Consider the following 18,737-nt stretch of genomic DNA (forward strand, 5'->3'; position numbering starts at 1 on the left):
GTGACGTAAAATAAATACATTTATAGAAAGAACACCTTCCTAATTTTTTGCATACTTCTTAACAATAAGCCAAATATTTTTTTAAAGAAATAAAAATTCAAAAAAAATTGGTCCCAAAGTGCAAAAAATAGAAATGAAAGAAAACTCGATATGTCATATATCAAAAATAGCGTATTTTTCGAAATTTCAAAAATACATATTAATGCCTGTTTCATTGCAAGTTCAATGTTATATAACATTTGGCATTTGAATAATCCGTCTCAGAGTTACAGCCCGCCAAACTTAGCGCTGCAAAGCAAGATCCAAAAAATGTAATACACCATAACTCAAAAAATACTTATCTGATAAGCCTGAAATTGTTACAGGTGGATTCAGAGCCCCTGATTACCCCTAAGACCAATTCTCGTCAAATTCCGAGAGATGAGGGTGTCAAATTGGAAAAAAGTGGTACGATCTATCGTGGAATGCCCCAGCTGTCTATCTGTAACTGTGTATGAGCCGGCTGACTGCTGCTGTCTATCTGCAACTGTGTATGAGCCGGCTGCCGCAGCTGTCTATCTGTAACTGTGTATGGGCCGGCCGGCTCCCGCAGCTGTCTATCTGTAACTGTGTATGAGCCGGCTGACTGCTGCTGTCTATCTGCAACGGTGTATGAGCCGGCTGCCGCAGCTGTCTATCTGTAACAGTGTATGGGCCGGCCGGCTCCCGCAGCTGTCTATCTGTAACTGTGTATGAGCCGGCTGACTGCTGCTGTCTATCTGTAACTGTGTATGAGCCGGCTCCCGCAGCTGTCTATCTGTAACTGTGTATGAGCCGGCTCCCGCAGCTGTCTGTCTGTAACTGTGTATGAGCCGGCTGACTGCTGCTGTCTATCTGTAACTGTGTATGAGCCGGCTGCCGCAGCTGTCTATCTGTAACTGTGTATGGGCCGGCCGGCTCCCGCAGCTGTCTATCTGTAACTGTGTATGAGCCGGCTGCCGCAGCTGTCTATCTGTAACTGTGTATGGGCCGGCCGGCTCCCGCAGCTGTATATCTGTAACTGTGTATGAGCCGGCTGACTGCTGCTGTCTATCTGTAACTGTGTATGAGCCGGCTCCCGCAGCTGTCTATCTGTAACTGTGTATGAGCCGGCTCCCGCAGCTGTATATCTGTAACTGTGTATGAGCCGGCTGACTGCTGCTGCCTGCCGCAGGCGAGCTGGCCAACCCGGGCCGCAGCATCCCCTGGGGCACGCTGCCGGCCCAGGCCATATCGTTCTGCACGTATCTGCTGTTATTCGTGCTCACGGCGGCCACCTGCTCTCACTTCCTGCTGGCCAACAACTTCATCTACATGATGGGCATCAACTACTGGTCCGGCTTCGTCTTTATCGGTACGTCTGGCCTGGCGCGCAGGCTACCAGCCGCGCCCAACACTTGTTTATTTGTTTATTTACCAAAATCACCAACAGGGACAACCCCCAATGCGAAGTCAAGATGAAAACAATTAACCCTATTCCTGGCGGGCTCCGCCGGGACAAGAAACTGGCGGGGGGCCGATTCGGCCCCCCCCCCCTTCAGATCTCAAACACTACACATCGCAGCGACAAACGGCGAACGGCGTTTGATAGGTCGTTTAAAGATCTACAACTTTTACATAAAACATTTTCAGGTCAGGTCAATATTGAGGTCACCAGAGGTCATCAACGATAAAATGTTTTGGAATTAGTTACCTATATAACTTTTAAACTAAGAAACATAGAGACATAAAACCAATACATTTTTTGTTGCTCTCGCCGAGGCGATGCGAAATAAGTATGTGATGACCTTCACAGGTCAATTTGAAATTTGACCTGAGGTCAAGGTCAGGTCATTCATCAATGAGGTTGTGGGGTATGGTCATGCTGCATACCAAACGACGCGCCTTGACCAGGCGAGCAGTTTGGTACCACTTACAAGTCTTTAGCACCATCATGTCGTGATTTATTTACAGAAAAACGATTTATGACGTCACATGACCTCAGATGACCTTTGCCGGTGCCCCTGTCAATTAGCGGCACCAGGATCATCACCGGTGGGATAATCTTCCATAATACTGAAAGAATTGGGTGGTTTTGACTCGTTTACACGAAGCAGGAGGCGTTTCAATATTTTCCCATAGGCTTGCAATGTAAAGGTCACGAGTCTGGCCTGACCTCAGGTCACAGATATGAAAATTCTGAGATATACAAATTGCACATACTGATACCCTAACTAAAGCCTGAAGAGAAGAAATTGATCGGTCAAAAACTCTAGCTCTGGCGTGATTGCAAACCTGAGGTAGGGTCACCAAACCGCCTCTGGTGACCTGACCTGAGGTCAGATCAACTCAAAATTTTCAGAAATGTTGCGTAAAAGCCTTTTAGTAAAAGTCAGAAAATTTGAGCTTCCTACCTCAAAGCGTTTGGGAGAAATAACCAAAAACCTCAGGGGGGGGGGGCTCCTGAGGCCCCCACCCCGCCAGGAGTAGGGTTAAACAGCATAAAGGCCACCGCACACTATCCATTCGGCCGGTTCATTCGGTCGTTACAGCGGCGATTTTCTCGCGCAAGTGTCTATATCGGCCGAATGGCCGAATCGCTTAGAGCAGAAATATCGTCGTTGAAATATCGCCTAAACTGTTGTAACCGAATTCCAAGAGCGCAAGTAATGAATGTTTTATAATGAATATTAGAGAGAGAAAATATATGAAAAAATGACCTCTCCTCGACATTTAAAAATTATTTGAATAGCCAAATATTACTGTATTGATATTTCGACCAACAGGTCTTCTTCAGAATAAGACAATGTACACAATTGTACGAGAACGAGAATACAATAATTGATGCAGCAGACTTATTCCCGCGGTTTTCAAATTCAAAAATTAGCGCGGTTTATCTCGCGCTCATAAAACAGTGGTACAACCTTTTTAACAACTTCAAAATATCACAGAATATGCATGAAAACACATCGCTTGACACATCGAGTTCAAAGGTCAACACTCTAAAGTCAAAGGTCAAAGCACTAGGTTCAAATGCCAGACAAGAAGGTCGAGTTCAAGGTTAGAGTTCAACGTATCCATGACCATCAAGGTCAAACCATAGCCAGATAATGTAAATTATACAATATACACATATATACAGATCTTCATTCGCACTGATTGTTCACAAGTCCAGTAAAGCGCATTACAAATTTAGCAATACAAAATTGGCCATAGGAAGCATTTGACATTTCCACGATCACACTTCATACATTTCCAAATCTTCACTCACCCACATTTATATCTACATGATAGGCCATGAGGACACATTTGAGTTAAGCCTTGGGTCAAGCTGCCTGATGAGTAGTGATTCCGCTATTTTGCGGTCAGGATGGTCTCTTGCCCGGTACAAAACTTCAACATCTATGTGTGTGAGGTTGCCTGTAGTCTGTGGGTGACAGGTACGAAAATGGTCTCCTAAGGGTGTATCCTGTTTTTGGCTCGTCATATCACGTAAATGTTCATTGAACCGCAGCCTCAAGGGCCTTTTCGTTTCCCCAATGTACTCCATTTGACCTACATCAGAAGCACAAAGTTTGCATTTTATCCTATAAACTACGTTTTTTTGTGTGCATAGTCCGCGAAAATCTGTCTTACATAGATTACATCTGTTGCCGCCCGGGCATTGAGGTTTGGAAAAGGCCGACCGCACTAACTGTTTCTTTAACTTTTTATCATTACGCCATGCTACTTTCACGTCCAGCCCCGATTTCTTGACCACTTTTTTCACCTTGCATAGCAAATCCTCATATATGTACGGTAAGGTAAGGAAGCCATCCTCCCCCAACGTCTGTTTCGGTGCCCTACCCTTTGACCTCGCTTGTCTGACCTGCCTTAGAAGTTTTTTCAACAGCTGTGCCGAATAACCATTACCCAGTAGCAATGCCCTAATCTTGCTCACTCCAGATTCTGCCTTACTTGTGCTGGAAGCATTGTTGTAGGCTCTATGGAACATGTTCCTAATCATGCTATGCTTAGTAGCTGAGGGGTGTGCTGAGGTAGCATGTAACACTATGCCCGAGTTCGTTGGTTTGATATACAGTTCCGTCTCCAGTTTGGCCCTACCTGCCTGGGATGTCTCGATAGTAACCAAAGTGTCCAAAAAGGGCACCCCTTTGTTATCTTTAGTGAAGTCCAAGGTGAAAGCTAGATTAGGATGTATGCTGTTCAGATAGTCTACAAAGCCTAACAGCGCCTCCTCCCCATGTATCCAAATGCCTGCATAGTCGTCTATATATCTTACCAGAAACTCAGGTTTCAGAGCTGCGTTTCCGAGAGCCTGCTGTTCAAACCTATCCAGAAAAATGATGGCTAAAGGTGGCGCACACGGGTTTCCCATAGCTATGCCTAGTTTCTGCCTATAGTAGCTATCCCCGAACGAAAACACATTATTGTTTAGGCACTGGTCCAAGAGGGCACCAATATCATCGTACGTTAAACCAAAAGTGTCAATATCCTTGCCATGAGCTAACAGTTTTTCTCTAACCGCTTCTATGGCTTCTCCTATCGGAATGCTACCGTAGAGATTCACTACGTCTACACTAAAGAAAATGGCGCCCTCAGTGAGTGGGTGAGTTCGGCAGTGGTCTGCCGCACGAGACAGGAAGTCCCTGGTGTCCTTGAGGTGAGTGGGAACAAACGCTAGAGGCAGCTTGCCCTTAGCTAACGTTTGAAAACCTGTTTTGTTTTGGCCTCAACCTGAGCTACTGGATTTTTCTCAAGTTTTTCATAGTTTTGCACATCATTAAGTATCACTTCTGCCTTACTTTTGTAGGTGTCCCTGTCTATCAGAACAAAACCTTTACATTTGTCACTTTGTTTCACTATGACGTCCTCCTTCTTCGATAACCCCTTAACGAACTGAGCTTCATCTTGTGAAATGTTGCTATCCTTAAGCTTATGTCCCTTGTAGATCCGCACTACATCTTTCTTTAGCTTATGAAGAGTACACTCTACTTCCCTACTAGAAGGAGGTGGGAACCTCTTACTGGTGTCTGGGAAGCGGAAGTTGAACGTGGCGGTGTTGCCACATCCCTGACGTTCATCCAGGCCGTGGTCTTCCCCTTGTTGTTCCGCTCCGCTGAGTCTGCGTCGCGCTGCACTTCCGCTGCGAGCTGCTGCACTTCCGGTCCCGGTGCTGGTGCTTCCTCTGGGCGTGGCGGGGGGCTAGCGTCGTCTTCTGTTGTGCTCCGTGTGACCCGCCCAGTTACGGGGGCCTCGGGGCGGGGGTCGTCTGCCGGTGAAGTAGCTGGCTGGCGTACCATATCCGCTGTAGCAGCTGCGCTGGTCGTCTGGAGAGAGCCTCCAACTTGCTTCCGTCGCTGAATGTCGTCCTTCCATCGTTTAGCATATGCTAATCTCTCGACACTCTTCTCAACTTCAAGGAGTACGTGTTTAGAGACTTGTTGCGTCACCGCAAAGTTTGGTCCTTTGGCTAGGATGTTCAACTGTTTTTGCTCCAAATCAATCGAAGAGATGTTGTTGACCCGCTTGGTGTTGGCATCACGGATGGGAGCAGCCGTCTCGGTGACATCCTCCTCGGTGTCAAGGCCACGGAAGGTGTTCCGTTCATGCCGTAGATGGCAAAACTTCCTCACCAGCCTTGGGCGATTTTCCCTCACCGTGATGTCGAATACCATGTTACACGTCTGGGCCAGTTCTGTTACCTTCTCCTCCGTTAAGAGCGAAGAAACTTCGTTTCTTAAATAGTCCTTCCTTCTTTCCAGGTATGCTTTGTGGCGAAAAGTTTCAGCGATGGCCTCGTTCAGTAGGGAAGAAGCAAAAGAATGGCATCTACCCAAAACTCGATCATTGTTTGCAAAAGCCTTGCTGACTGGCTTCAAAGAATCTTGTATAAATCTGGGAATAAGGTTGTTTCTTCTGCATGCGGTCAAAAATTCTATTCTCATGAGAGTTTTCGCGAGTTTTTCAGGTGTCTTTAGAGTTTCGATGAGCACTCGTTGTCGGTCAATGCTTGTCTCTTCAGAACTTATTCTTTGGAGCGCTCTTGCGAGGAACATTATGAATATTAGAGAGAGAAAATATATGAAAAAATGACCTCTCCTCGACATTTAAAAATTATTTGAATAGCCAAATATTACTGTATTGATATTTCGACCAACAGGTCTTCTTCAGAATAAGACAATGTACACAATTGTACGAGAACGAGAATACAATAATTGATGCAGCAGACTTATTCCCGCGGTTTTCAAATTCAAAAATTAGCGCGGTTTATCTCGCGCTCATAAAACAGTGGTACAACCTTTTTAACAACTTCAAAATATCACAGAATATGCATGAAAACACATCGCTTGACACATCGAGTTCAAAGGTCAACACTCTAAAGTCAAAGGTCAAAGCACTAGGTTCAAATGCCAGACAAGAAGGTCGAGTTCAAGGTTAGAGTTCAACGTATCCATGACCATCAAGGTCAAACCATAGCCAGATAATGTAAATTATACAATATACACATATATACAGATCTTCATTCGCACTGATTGTTCACAAGTCCAGTAAAGCGCATTACAAATTTAGCAATACAAAATTGGCCATAGGAAGCATTTGACATTTCCACGATCACACTTCATACATTTCCAAATCTTCACTCACCCACATTTATATCTACATGATAGGCCATGAGGACACATTTGAGTTAAGCCTTGGGTCAAGCTGCCTGATGAGTAGTGATTCCGCTATTTTGCGGTCAGGATGGTCTCTTGCCCGGTACAAAACTTCAACATCTATGTGTGTGAGGTTGCCTGTAGTCTGTGGGTGACAGGTACGAAAATGGTCTCCTAAGGGTGTATCCTGTTTTTGGCTCGTCATATCACGTAAATGTTCATTGAACCGCAGCCTCAAGGGCCTTTTCGTTTCCCCAATGTACTCCATTTGACCTACATCAGAAGCACAAAGTTTGCATTTTATCCTATAAACTACGTTTTTTTGTGTGCATAGTCCGCGAAAATCTGTCTTACATAGATTACATCTGTTGCCGCCCGGGCATTGAGGTTTGGAAAAGGCCGACCGCACTAACTGTTTCTTTAACTTTTTATCATTACGCCATGCTACTTTCACGTCCAGCCCCGATTTCTTGACCACTTTTTTCACCTTGCATAGCAAATCCTCATATATGTACGGTAAGGTAAGGAAGCCATCCTCCCCCAACGTCTGTTTCGGTGCCCTACCCTTTGACCTCGCTTGTCTGACCTGCCTTAGAAGTTTTTTCAACAGCTGTGCCGAATAACCATTACCCAGTAGCAATGCCCTAATCTTGCTCACTCCAGATTCTGCCTTACTTGTGCTGGAAGCATTGTTGTAGGCTCTATGGAACATGTTCCTAATCATGCTATGCTTAGTAGCTGAGGGGTGTGCTGAGGTAGCATGTAACACTATGCCCGAGTTCGTTGGTTTGATATACAGTTCCGTCTCCAGTTTGGCCCTACCTGCCTGGGATGTCTCGATAGTAACCAAAGTGTCCAAAAAGGGCACCCCTTTGTTATCTTTAGTGAAGTCCAAGGTGAAAGCTAGATTAGGATGTATGCTGTTCAGATAGTCTACAAAGCCTAACAGCGCCTCCTCCCCATGTATCCAAATGCCTGCATAGTCGTCTATATATCTTACCAGAAACTCAGGTTTCAGAGCTGCGTTTCCGAGAGCCTGCTGTTCAAACCTATCCAGAAAAATGATGGCTAAAGGTGGCGCACACGGGTTTCCCATAGCTATGCCTAGTTTCTGCCTATAGTAGCTATCCCCGAACGAAAACACATTATTGTTTAGGCACTGGTCCAAGAGGGCACCAATATCATCGTACGTTAAACCAAAAGTGTCAATATCCTTGCCATGAGCTAACAGTTTTTCTCTAACCGCTTCTATGGCTTCTCCTATCGGAATGCTACCGTAGAGATTCACTACGTCTACACTAAAGAAAATGGCGCCCTCAGTGAGTGGGTGAGTTCGGCAGTGGTCTGCCGCACGAGACAGGAAGTCCCTGGTGTCCTTGAGGTGAGTGGGAACAAACGCTAGAAGCTGCTTTAGTATTTTCTCCAGCAGGCAGGAAGTTTTCTCTGTGGGACCCCCTGAGGCAGAAACAACTGGTCGAAGTGGGACAGTGGGCTTGTGGTCTTTAGGTAAGCCATAAAACACCGGCGTCCTACTGTGCATGGGTGTGAGCTCCTCAACTACTTTATCAGGCAGCTTGCCCTTAGCTAACGTTTTGAAAACCTGTTTTGTTTTGGCCTCAACCTGAGCTACTGGATTTTTCTCAAGTTTTTCATAGTTTTGCACATCATTAAGTATCACTTCTGCCTTACTTTTGTAGGTGTCCCTGTCTATCAGAACAAAACCTTTACATTTGTCACTTTGTTTCACTATGACGTCCTCCTTCTTCGATAACCCCTTAACGAACTGAGCTTCATCTTGTGAAATGTTGCTATCCTTAAGCTTATGTCCCTTGTAGATCCGCACTACATCTTTCTTTAGCTTATGAAGAGTACACTCTACTTCCCTACTAGAAGGAGGTGGGAACCTCTTACTGGTGTCTGGGAAGCGGAAGTTGAACGTGGCGGTGTTGCCACATCCCTGACGTTCATCCAGGCCGTGGTCTTCCCCTTGTTGTTCCGCTGAGTCTGCGTCGCGCTGCACTTCCGCTGCGAGCTGCTGCACTTCCGGTCCCGGTGCTGGTGCTTCCTCTGGGCGTGGCGGGGGGCTAGCGTCGTCTTCTGTTGTGCTCCGTGTGACCCGCCCAGTTACGGGGGCCTCGGGGCGGGGGTCGTCTGCCGGTGAAGTAGCTGGCTGGCGTACCATATCCGCTGTAGCAGCTGCGCTGGTCGTCTGGAGAGAGCCTCCAACTTGCTTCCGTCGCTGAATGTCGTCCTTCCATCGTTTAGCATATGCTAATCTCTCGACACTCTTCTCAACTTCAAGGAGTACGTGTTTAGAGACTTGTTGCGTCACCGCAAAGTTTGGTCCTTTGGCTAGGATGTTCAACTGTTTTTGCTCCAAATCAATCGAAGAGATGTTGTTGACCCGCTTGGTGTTGGCATCACGGATGGGAGCAGCCGTCTCGGTGACATCCTCCTCGGTGTCAAGGCCACGGAAGGTGTTCTGTTCATGCCGTAGATGGCAAAACTTCCTCACCAGCCTTGGGCGATTTTCCCTCACCGTGATGTCGAATACCATGTTACACGTCTGGGCCAGTTCTGTTACCTTCTCCTCCGTTAAGAGCGAAGAAACTTCGTTTCTTAAATAGTCCTTCCTTCTTTCCAGGTATGCTTTGTGGCGAAAAGTTTCAGCGATGGCCTCGTTCAGTAGGGAAGAAGCAAAAGAATGGCATCTACCCAAAACTCGATCATTGTTTGCAAAAGCCTTGCTGACTGGCTTCAAAGAATCTTGTATAAATCTGGGAATAAGGTTGTTTCTTCTGCATGCGGTCAAAAATTCTATTCTCATGAGAGTTTTCGCGAGTTTTTCAGGTGTCTTTAGAGTTTCGATGAGCACTCGTTGTCGGTCAATGCTTGTCTCTTCAGAACTTATTCTTTGGAGCGCTCTTGCGAGGAACATTATGAATATTAGAGAGAGAAAATATATGAAAATATATGAATGAAAATATATGAATATATGAATCATATCAATCAAAATATATGAATCATATAATTGGGAGCAGAGTCCAAACCAAAATGTCACGGAACTCAGCACCAAAACTCAGCTCGGATTCTTGCAGGCCGTTTATATCGTAATGGACAAAACTGAAACATCACAACTCCAATGTCCACCGGCCAGAACCCTCAAAACCAGCAAAATCACGGCACACCGCCGCAACCAACCGCAACCATCACGCGACAAAACTCCAACTCAAGGCTCTCGAAAACCCGACTCCCGAACCTTCGGGCCGCCGCTCGCCCCCCGGCCGTCGGTCAGCTGACCGCCGGAGGCGACCAATCAGAGCTCGCAGACGCCGTCTCTCGGCAGCACTGACCGAATCAGACGGTCAGCGCCGATCGAGGCGACCTCTATTCGTCCGCATCACCAATCATTCCCGAAAGAGGCGCCTAAATCAGTAACATACTCCCCACCTTGACCCTCAGGTCAACACAAAACAGCTTCGTAACACTAGCAAACAGGTTTGATCAGCCATCACTAGGACAATCAGCGATAAATCTAACATGAGTGAGGCACAGCGACAATGGAGCACATTTCCCAGTCAGCGCCACACCACACAACACTGAGCACTATAAGCAATACGATTACAAACGCAAACAAATCAGCTCGATCAATCGTTGTGAAAAAATTGCGCAGCACGACGTGCGTCAGCACAACGTCCCCTTTCGACTCAGTGACGTACCAGACCATAAAGGGCACGCTGGATCCGGCTCTCAGGAACACAAGGATCCGAATCACTCCTGAGCTCGCGTAGGATCCTGGGAGGATAGAGAGGGAACGACCTCCAGGTCGTATAGCCGCTGCACAGCGCGCGTCCTCAGTCCTTTCTGACTTGCGACGACTTTGCATTCAATCTGAACAATCACCAACAGACAGACGCCATTTTGCTAGATTTTAGTAAGGCATTCGATAAAGTTCCCCATCACAGGCTTCTTAGAAAACTAAACCATTATGGAATCAGTGACACCTATCTAAAATGGATTAATAGCTTCCTATCGGATCGCACCCAAGAGGTTATACTTGACGGTATCCGGTCTAACGCATGTTTTGTCCGCTCATGAGTCCTGTAGCAAGGCTACATCTTGGGACGTCTTAACATTTTTCAGATCGGGACCCAGCCGCCCGCCATACTCCCCTCCCCATACTCAGCAGCAGCAGTCATCATACCGTGGCGCTCTGGTCACAAGCCTTCCATCCCAGCACCTCATCCCCACCAGTGTCAGCGCCGTCGGGACAGAGAGCCGGCCGGCCGCCGCCGCCGCAGCGTCAGCATTCTCATCTCAAACAGGTGAATGTCTTCAACGACCCCGCACGATGAGCGACAGAGGCACATCACAGCCCCAAATGAGCCGCTGTGGCGCAATGACCACAGTCCGCTGTCATCGCCACATGCCGGCCCTCTCTGCGACTCATCCCAACCGAGTCAGCACCGAACACCGGCCGCCGTCGACGCAGAGTCAGCAGCCTCATCCGAGCCGAGTGACTGTCTCCAACGACCCAGGGGCGGAGCCGCGAGGGTACGTCACCAACCCCTCCCCGAAGAGCCCCAAATGGTCACCAGGGGACAGCACAGGACCGAAGTCGCAAAATCCATCAGCAATGGAAGGGGACGTTGAAAACACTCAAGTAAAAGGTTACATCAAACACTGGACGTCAAATCGTAGCTAATATGCAAGAGAACTACAAGAAACCAATAAAATTTCAAGACATAAATTGCATCCCAGATGGTACCCTGGAAAATGGACCAATCAGAAAAGAGTTGGCAATGACGCATCAGAGCGGCAGAGGAGTGCTCGCCGCCGGAGGCGGACAGATCCCTGGGGGACTCCGGCCGAGTGACACACGCCCGATCCCACCATGTAAGTTCCCTGAAATTATCCTGGCGGCTGGGTGGGGTAAATTAAACTGGGTTTAAGAAATTTAGTCAAGATAAGTTGAGTCTCGCAAGAGCGTTTCTTACGGAACCCATGCTGTGCATCACTCAGCAAGTGGTTTGTGTCTAGGTGAGCTATCAGGGCAGAGTGTATAATGTGCTCAAGAATTTTACAAGAAATACACGTCAGATATTGGTCGGTAGTTGGCTGGATCGGTTCTATCCCCTTTCTTGTAGATGGGTAGAACAGCGGCCTTTTTCCAATCGTCGGGTATCGTTCCCTGCCTTAGTGACCCTCTGAAGATGAGCGTCAAAGGTCGCACTAGCTCGTTCGCATAGTCCCGCAGGAGTCTTGCAGGCAGGTTGTCTGGCCCGGGCGCCTTGTGTGGATCCAAGTCCATCATAAGCTTCAGAACACCTTCATGTGTGATGTTAATGTCTGGTGATTCCGGATGGTCACGGTCTATGTTAGGGATGTTTGACATGTCTTCTTCTGTGAATACCGATGAAAAATGGTCGTTGAGAATCTGGGCTTTTGTGGCGTTGTCCGAGTAAGGTATGCCATCGCGCACCAGCTTGGTAATTCCGGATTGTTCGGTCCTTGTGGATTTGATGTAGGACCAGAACTTCTTGTTCACATTTCTGCCGTCTTCGGTGACGATAGTCAGCATGTAGTTATTAAATGCAGATCGACATTCCCTCTGCATATCTCGTTTTAGTTCTTTGAACCGTTCCCAGTCCCCTATAAGTCCACTTGCCTTTGCCTTGTTGTATGCTCTCTGCTTGGCCTTTGAGATGCATTTCATTCTTCTGGTGACCCATGGCTGGTGGTATCTCTGAGAGACCCGCTTTGTAGTAACGTTTTTGGATTGCCCTATAGAAGCATGACAGATTCGCTTAAACGTGTCCCACATGTTGTACGTTTGTGTCACATGTGTACATGTCGGTGAAAGTGTCCGCAAAGTTCGAGAGATCTTGTTTCATTTGTTCGTGATCTACGGCTTTCCATAGGTGAACTTGTCTGTGCACTGGCTTTCTGTAGGGAGCTCGGATGTTTGATGAAGTGATAACGACATCGTGGTCGCTGAGTGAGTGATGAGTGATTTGATGAAGTGATAACGACATCGTGGTCGCTGAGTCCGGGTAGCAGCTTGCATTCTTGTACGAGTGACGGTCGGTTTGTAGCGAAGATGTCTAATATATTTCGGCCTCTGGTGGGAGTATTCACTATCTGTTCCATGCCGATAGTATACAGGGTGTCCAGGACTAATTCGTTTATCGCCAGTGGGTACTGATGACCAGTGACAATCGCATTAAACCAATCTATGTCCGGTAAGTTCATATCGCCCACGAGCCAAATGCACGCTCCAGGATTTTTTGAATGAACATCCCGAAGTGAATCACATATCACTTTGGCTTGGTTTACGTCGCTGTTCGGTGGGCGATAGACAGATATAATGATCAGTGTGCCAGGGCTAGTTTCTATTTTGACTCCGACTGCGTCAGGAGAAGCTACATCAACTTCCTCATAGTTCATGTTCCTTTTCATTGCGATAAGAGTCCCACCGTATCCGTCAGAGCGATCCTTCCGAACCACAGTATTACCGGTTTCCACCGGCATAATTTCTTGATTAGATATCGTCGGTTTTAGGAATGTTTCACAAGCAATTACGATGTCCGGTTGATTAGCGTGGAGAAGCTCCCAAAAGGTCTCCTTTTTCGACCAAATGCATTGCAAATTAATTTGGAGCGCATTTGTCTTGCAAGCATTACCATGTTGAAACTGGGGTCCAGGATTTACTTCTATGCCACTCATTATGAGGAGAGAGCATATGATCAAAGCTACACGCAATTGCTTCACTGACATAGTTTCTTTATTTCTTTGTTTTCGTAGCCGGTGTGCTCTTAAATTGTTAAGTCCAATAGAAATCCGATACATTGCTATGTCAATCATGATGTTTTTTGGGTCAAGTGATCAATCACGAAGATGCGAGTTGCGAGTTTTTTTGTTGTGCAATCGCTCATTTAACTTGCAATGAGTCTCCGCCGACAGTGAACCTAGGTGACTAAATTTTTCTTCAAAGTACGATATTCCTTATAACAACGTCACGTTCTTTCGTCAAAACTTTGTGTTAGGCGCTGCAGTCTTCTTTTGGCTGAGGGACGAACATGACGCATACAGACAATCTCCTGGTGCTGATTGCATAGAAGAAAATGCAAATGTTGTCCGCAAATGTTATCCGCACGTTCGCCATCTCTGCTTCAAATATGAATGTTTTAAATGTTCACTCTGAAGAAGCCACAAGGGCGAAATATCAGTGTCTTTATATATATTTTGTTTTTTCGTCATTTTTCGATTAAGTATGAGCGTAAAACATATAGGTCGAAAGTTGGTGGGGCTACTTGAGACAGGCTCGCTACTGCATTAAACACACCGTAATGCATCAAAAAAGGGAAATCAGTTTCCAAAATGGTTGAATGAATGGCCTGCGTGATCGATTGTTCCATTGCACATCAACCTGTGGAAAAATGACAGAAAAAGGTCAAACGATTCTGATTTTATACCGATTTTCCTCCATCACTGCATGCTGTATCAAAGGGCCGGTTACCGCACTGCATTAAGCACGTATACTGAAGGCTCAGCTAACAGTAGGTATGTATGTCAAATAACCTTTAATTGTGCCTTCTCGTCAACCATAGTAGACATGGATCGATTGCCGACCACGTCAGTGACTGATAAAACATATTTTATGCACATATGGTATAAGAGTAACTAATATCGTCACAAGCTGGATGGCCATAACGTTACTGTAGCCGCTCCCCAGTGCTCAACCAAAAAAAAAAGGACGTGCTCCGCGACTGGCTGTATCGCACAACGCCAACACTCGATACTCGCCAACACACGTCTTTGCGTGATAATACTTGCCGTTGCTGCGAAAGAACATCGTTCAACGCCATAACACTGAAAACGACAACGAACATCCCCTAAACGTCGCTTCTGAATTTTACGTAAATAAATAGCTAAATCGATCGGTCTGGCTCAAACTTTCTAACATTGAAACATCGAACATCAATATCAATCAAAAACTAGTCAGCACAAAAAGATTCTTACCGGCAATGGCGCCTTCGAATGATATACTGGAACTCCAGCTGCACTCGGTGAAGCGGCTCAACGCTCTCCCGTTCGTCACCTCTCTCGTCACTTATCGAGCGCGCCCTCCCGTGCACTCCCCCGTTCGTTGTGCGCTCACACTCGCTACGGGCCGTAGCTCTCCCGCTCGCCACTCAGACCAGACTGACCCCTGGCCGCCGCCGCTCTCCCTCACCGCACTGACCCGGCCCATCGCTCCCGGGCACAGACACCACGTGACCTAGCCTGAGGTCACAGACAGAAACTAAACTAGAGCGCGCAAACAAAGAGCCAGACCGACACCAAGGAGCAGGGCAGGGAAGGATAGGGCACGGTAAAGGAAACGAAACGGAAGAAAGGAGCAAAAATATAACGTAGTCGGCGGCTACACTCCCCCCTTGACCGCCAGAAGCGGTCAAGCGGTCAACTATCGCCGCCGCCGAGGTCTCTCCGACCTATGCATACCTACAAGTTACAACTACTCTGATCTTACCACTAAACGTACTGCGCCATCTAACCGTTCCAGCTCACGCAGGCGAGCCCACCCGTGAGCCCACGCTCACAAGGACACACTCGTGAGCCCACACCCGTGAGCACACACCTGAGCCCACACCCGTGAGCCCCCGCCTGTGAGCGCAATGGCGCGACCGCGCACCCATTTCTCACGCTTGTGAGTCCCTATAAACACCTATACGTACCGATAACTAAATAAAGACTTCCGACTGAACTTCCGAATCGTCACACGACTCACCTGCTACAAGTCTGTGTTTGGCAGTATCACTACCAGTTTGTGAATCAGTCTGATGAGCAAAGAGCTCGCAGTCTTTACTGCGACCTTTCTGACCAGATTGTCACTGCTCGGGAAAATTCTCTGTACTCTACCCATCAGCCACTGGCCTCTGGGCACATCTCGGTCAACCACTAGCACTACATCTCCTGGTGCCAGGTTCCTCGAAACAGCTGTCCATCTTTGCCTAACTTGCAGAGTCGGTACAAATTTCTGGGTCCACCTGAGCCAAAATTGATCGGCCAAATACTGAACGCGTCGCCACTGACGCTGCGAAACTGAGTCGGCATCAGAGTATGAGGTCACGGGAATGGCGCCACCACGAAGCAGCAACAGATGAGAAGGGGTGAGCGGCTCCACCTCTCCCTGCTTGGTCCGAGCCCCCATCCTCTCGCCATCACTGCTCTACGAAAAGATTCACTCCTGGCGCACTCGGAAACCCTTTGAAACCACGCTACTGCCCTGTTCAGTTTCATAAAACCTGAATAAAACTTAATCATCCTGTCACTGAGAGACTTCACTGCAGGCTCGACCACTGCAGCGCAGACAGGAAGCGCCTCTTTACCCTGTCGGTCGGGATATCAGGCCGCTCAGAGGGTTCGCTCGGCCAATAATCGGAACCCTGCTTTAGGTAAGATGGGCCAACCAGACAAATCTCACCCAGCTCGCTCGGCGAGCAACCCCAAGAGCCTTCATCTACGGGGTTAGGCTCTGCCGGCACGTGAGCTCGCTTGGACACCTTCGGATGAGAGTGAATAAACTCTGGCCGCTCTGTATAGATCACCGGGGGCCCCTTGCGGTCATCTGCAATATCCCCGACCTCCTGATCATGCTTCCCAGGAATCGTGTCAACCCCCGAACACTCACAGGTCTCCTCCCGCTTCCAGACACGTGACCCAATCTGACCCACAGCCTCCTGGTCCTGGATCCTCAAGAAATTTACCAGGTGACCCGATTTTCGACCTTCTCTTCCCTCCACATCCACGTGGCGACATCCGTCGCCACGTGAAGGTGGGGCGCATTTACCCCGATCAGCAGCTCGACCGGAGCAGTCACCTGCTGAGTCTGGACATCGGACAAATGAGCCCACTTTCGCACCTCCTCAATTGGACACCGATCCTCGACAGTGACCGGCAGGCTCTGCAGCGTGAACACCATGGGAAGCTGGTGCCACGACTCTCCGCCCAGACCAGACACCTGAACATTGTCCAACATGGACGACTCGACAGCCTGCCTCTGGCCACAGACTGTGTTCACAGACACTGTGGTCTGTTCCACACGAGCTCCCAGCTTCTCAGCAAGCGCTCCCGTCCCAAAGCAGCCGCTAGAGCCTCCATCCAAAATGCGTTACAGACTACCACCTTACCCGACGGCGCCTTCAGCTTCACTGCCACGACAGGCATAAATGCCTGGCGGTCACTACCGCCCACCGCGACACCCGCAGTCACCACTGTGGGGCTCCCAGCTGGTTGCACCGCAACCTGCTGCCCCGTGGGAGCAGACAGCGCCGGCGCAGAGCGTGCAGACGGTGACAGCACAGAGCGCCCAGATGGCGCTGACTCCGACCGCGCAGGTGGCGCTGGCGTCGACGGAGCGACCACACCCGCACCAGCGCGCACGGACGTCAACTCAGTCGGCGACCTATGCAGTAAGGTCGGGTGGGGTCTCTTACAAATCGTGCGCGTCAGACGCTTCTTACACGACCTGATCAAGTGACCACTGCGCAGACAGCCCAAGCAGAGCCTCCTGCTCCTGACATGCTCGTCTCGCACGTGAAACGGCTGAAATCGCAGCTGCTCGCAGTAAGCCACAAAATGATCACCATTGCAGAACGTGCAAGGCTGTCTCCCTGTCACACCGGTAATTGCATTTACCTTGTGACTCGGGAAACTAGAACCAGACCCACCGCGCTTGCCATCTGATTTGACAGGATGAGTGTCATCGACCGTACTGGAACCAAACAGGGGGCTCCTCTTAACCCTCACCTCGGTTTCCAAAAACTCTACTACATCAGCGAGTGTCACCCGTGAATCCATCATCCTCTGGTGCCTGGAGTCCACCTGTCTCAAAAATCTGTCGTGCAGGGCCGAAGGAAACTTACCCAGAATCGACCTGATCGTCATCGGATGCTCGAACTCTGAACCGTTTACACCGCTCACGACGTTCGATATCTCCCGCAGAAAAAGCAGCGAACGGTCCCACGACGAGACGTCATCAGCATGAAGCCGAGGCCACTCCCTCAGCCTCTTGGAATACTCATCCATGACGCGATACAAATGCCCATAGCGTTCCTCAAGAAGTTTGCGAGCCTGCTGGTAACCGTCCGATTTCAAAAACATGCACCCGCGCACCATCTGGTTCGGAACACCGCACGTGAACCGATCGAGATAATGGAGCTTCTCACTAGCATGATCATCCCCAATTTTTGAGTCAATGCGAGCGTCAAAAAGGCACTGATCCATAGACGGTACTCGACTATGTCTCCCGAAAACTTTTTTAGCTCGTTGGGAGGGAGTGACATCCTCTGCAAATGAGAACTCATGAGCCCAGACTGTTCCGGGCTCGTGTCAGACGCTGAGTTGGTCTGAATCTGCGTGGACTTCAGTGAGTCCAGATCAAACTCTTCCCCCGTGACCTCAGCAAGCTGCAGCTCCAAATCAATTTGCTCTGATCTAAAATTGATCCTCAATTTCTCCTGCTCTATCTCCTGCTTCTCTTTGAGAAGTTTAAGTTTAGTGTCCAACAGCTGGGCTGATGGAGCCGGCTCATGAACTGTTCCTGCTTCGCCACCCTGATCGACCTTAGACTCAGCCATGTCCCCAGAAATGGACTCCCAAAGCCGCGCTCTACCAACTCTGGCTTTTTGCCCACCGTGCTGAGGCTGCGACCCTCTAACTGACTCTGCAAGTCTGACGTTTTAAGTTTGGACAAATCTTCCTTGGTCGCCATGGCAAAAAGTTCAATTAAAGGGACCCTCCCACCTTAACATTAGTTTTGAGTTGAGATAGCCAAGTTTGCGGCCAGGCTCAGAAACCACCATTTATCCTGGTCGCAACCCCCGCAGCTTTAAAGTGTTCAAGAAATTTCTTCCCTTTACTTGCAGGGTGGGACCAGCGTAGTCCCTATCTCTTAACACTAACGGACTCTGATGACGTCATCAAGCCCATTGACCGCGCGTTATAAAATAAAAGTCTTATATTTCAAAAACGGGTGAATATTTTTCGGTGAAATTTGGTAGATGTTCATTTTCGCTC

At 48.3% G+C, this 18,737-nt stretch overlaps 1 protein-coding gene across 1 annotated transcript in view; it reads left to right on the forward strand.

Moving 5' to 3' along the window:
• The window catches only part of LOC122393704 (solute carrier family 12 member 9-like), a 332,365-nt gene that overhangs the window by 189,806 nt on the left and 123,822 nt on the right, over positions 1–18,737 (forward strand). Inside the window, exon 7 of the mRNA XM_043389950.1 lies at positions 1,193–1,372. Coding sequence (XP_043245885.1) covers positions 1,193–1,372 — 180 coding nt within the window. The remainder of the gene's footprint in view (positions 1–1,192; positions 1,373–18,737) is intronic.

The sequence above is a fragment of the Amphibalanus amphitrite genome, unplaced genomic scaffold, assembly GCF_019059575.1.
Source record: "Amphibalanus amphitrite isolate SeventyFive unplaced genomic scaffold, NRLGWU_Aamphi_draft 000549F_arrow, whole genome shotgun sequence".
Lineage (NCBI taxonomy): Eukaryota > Metazoa > Arthropoda > Thecostraca > Balanomorpha > Balanidae > Amphibalanus > Amphibalanus amphitrite.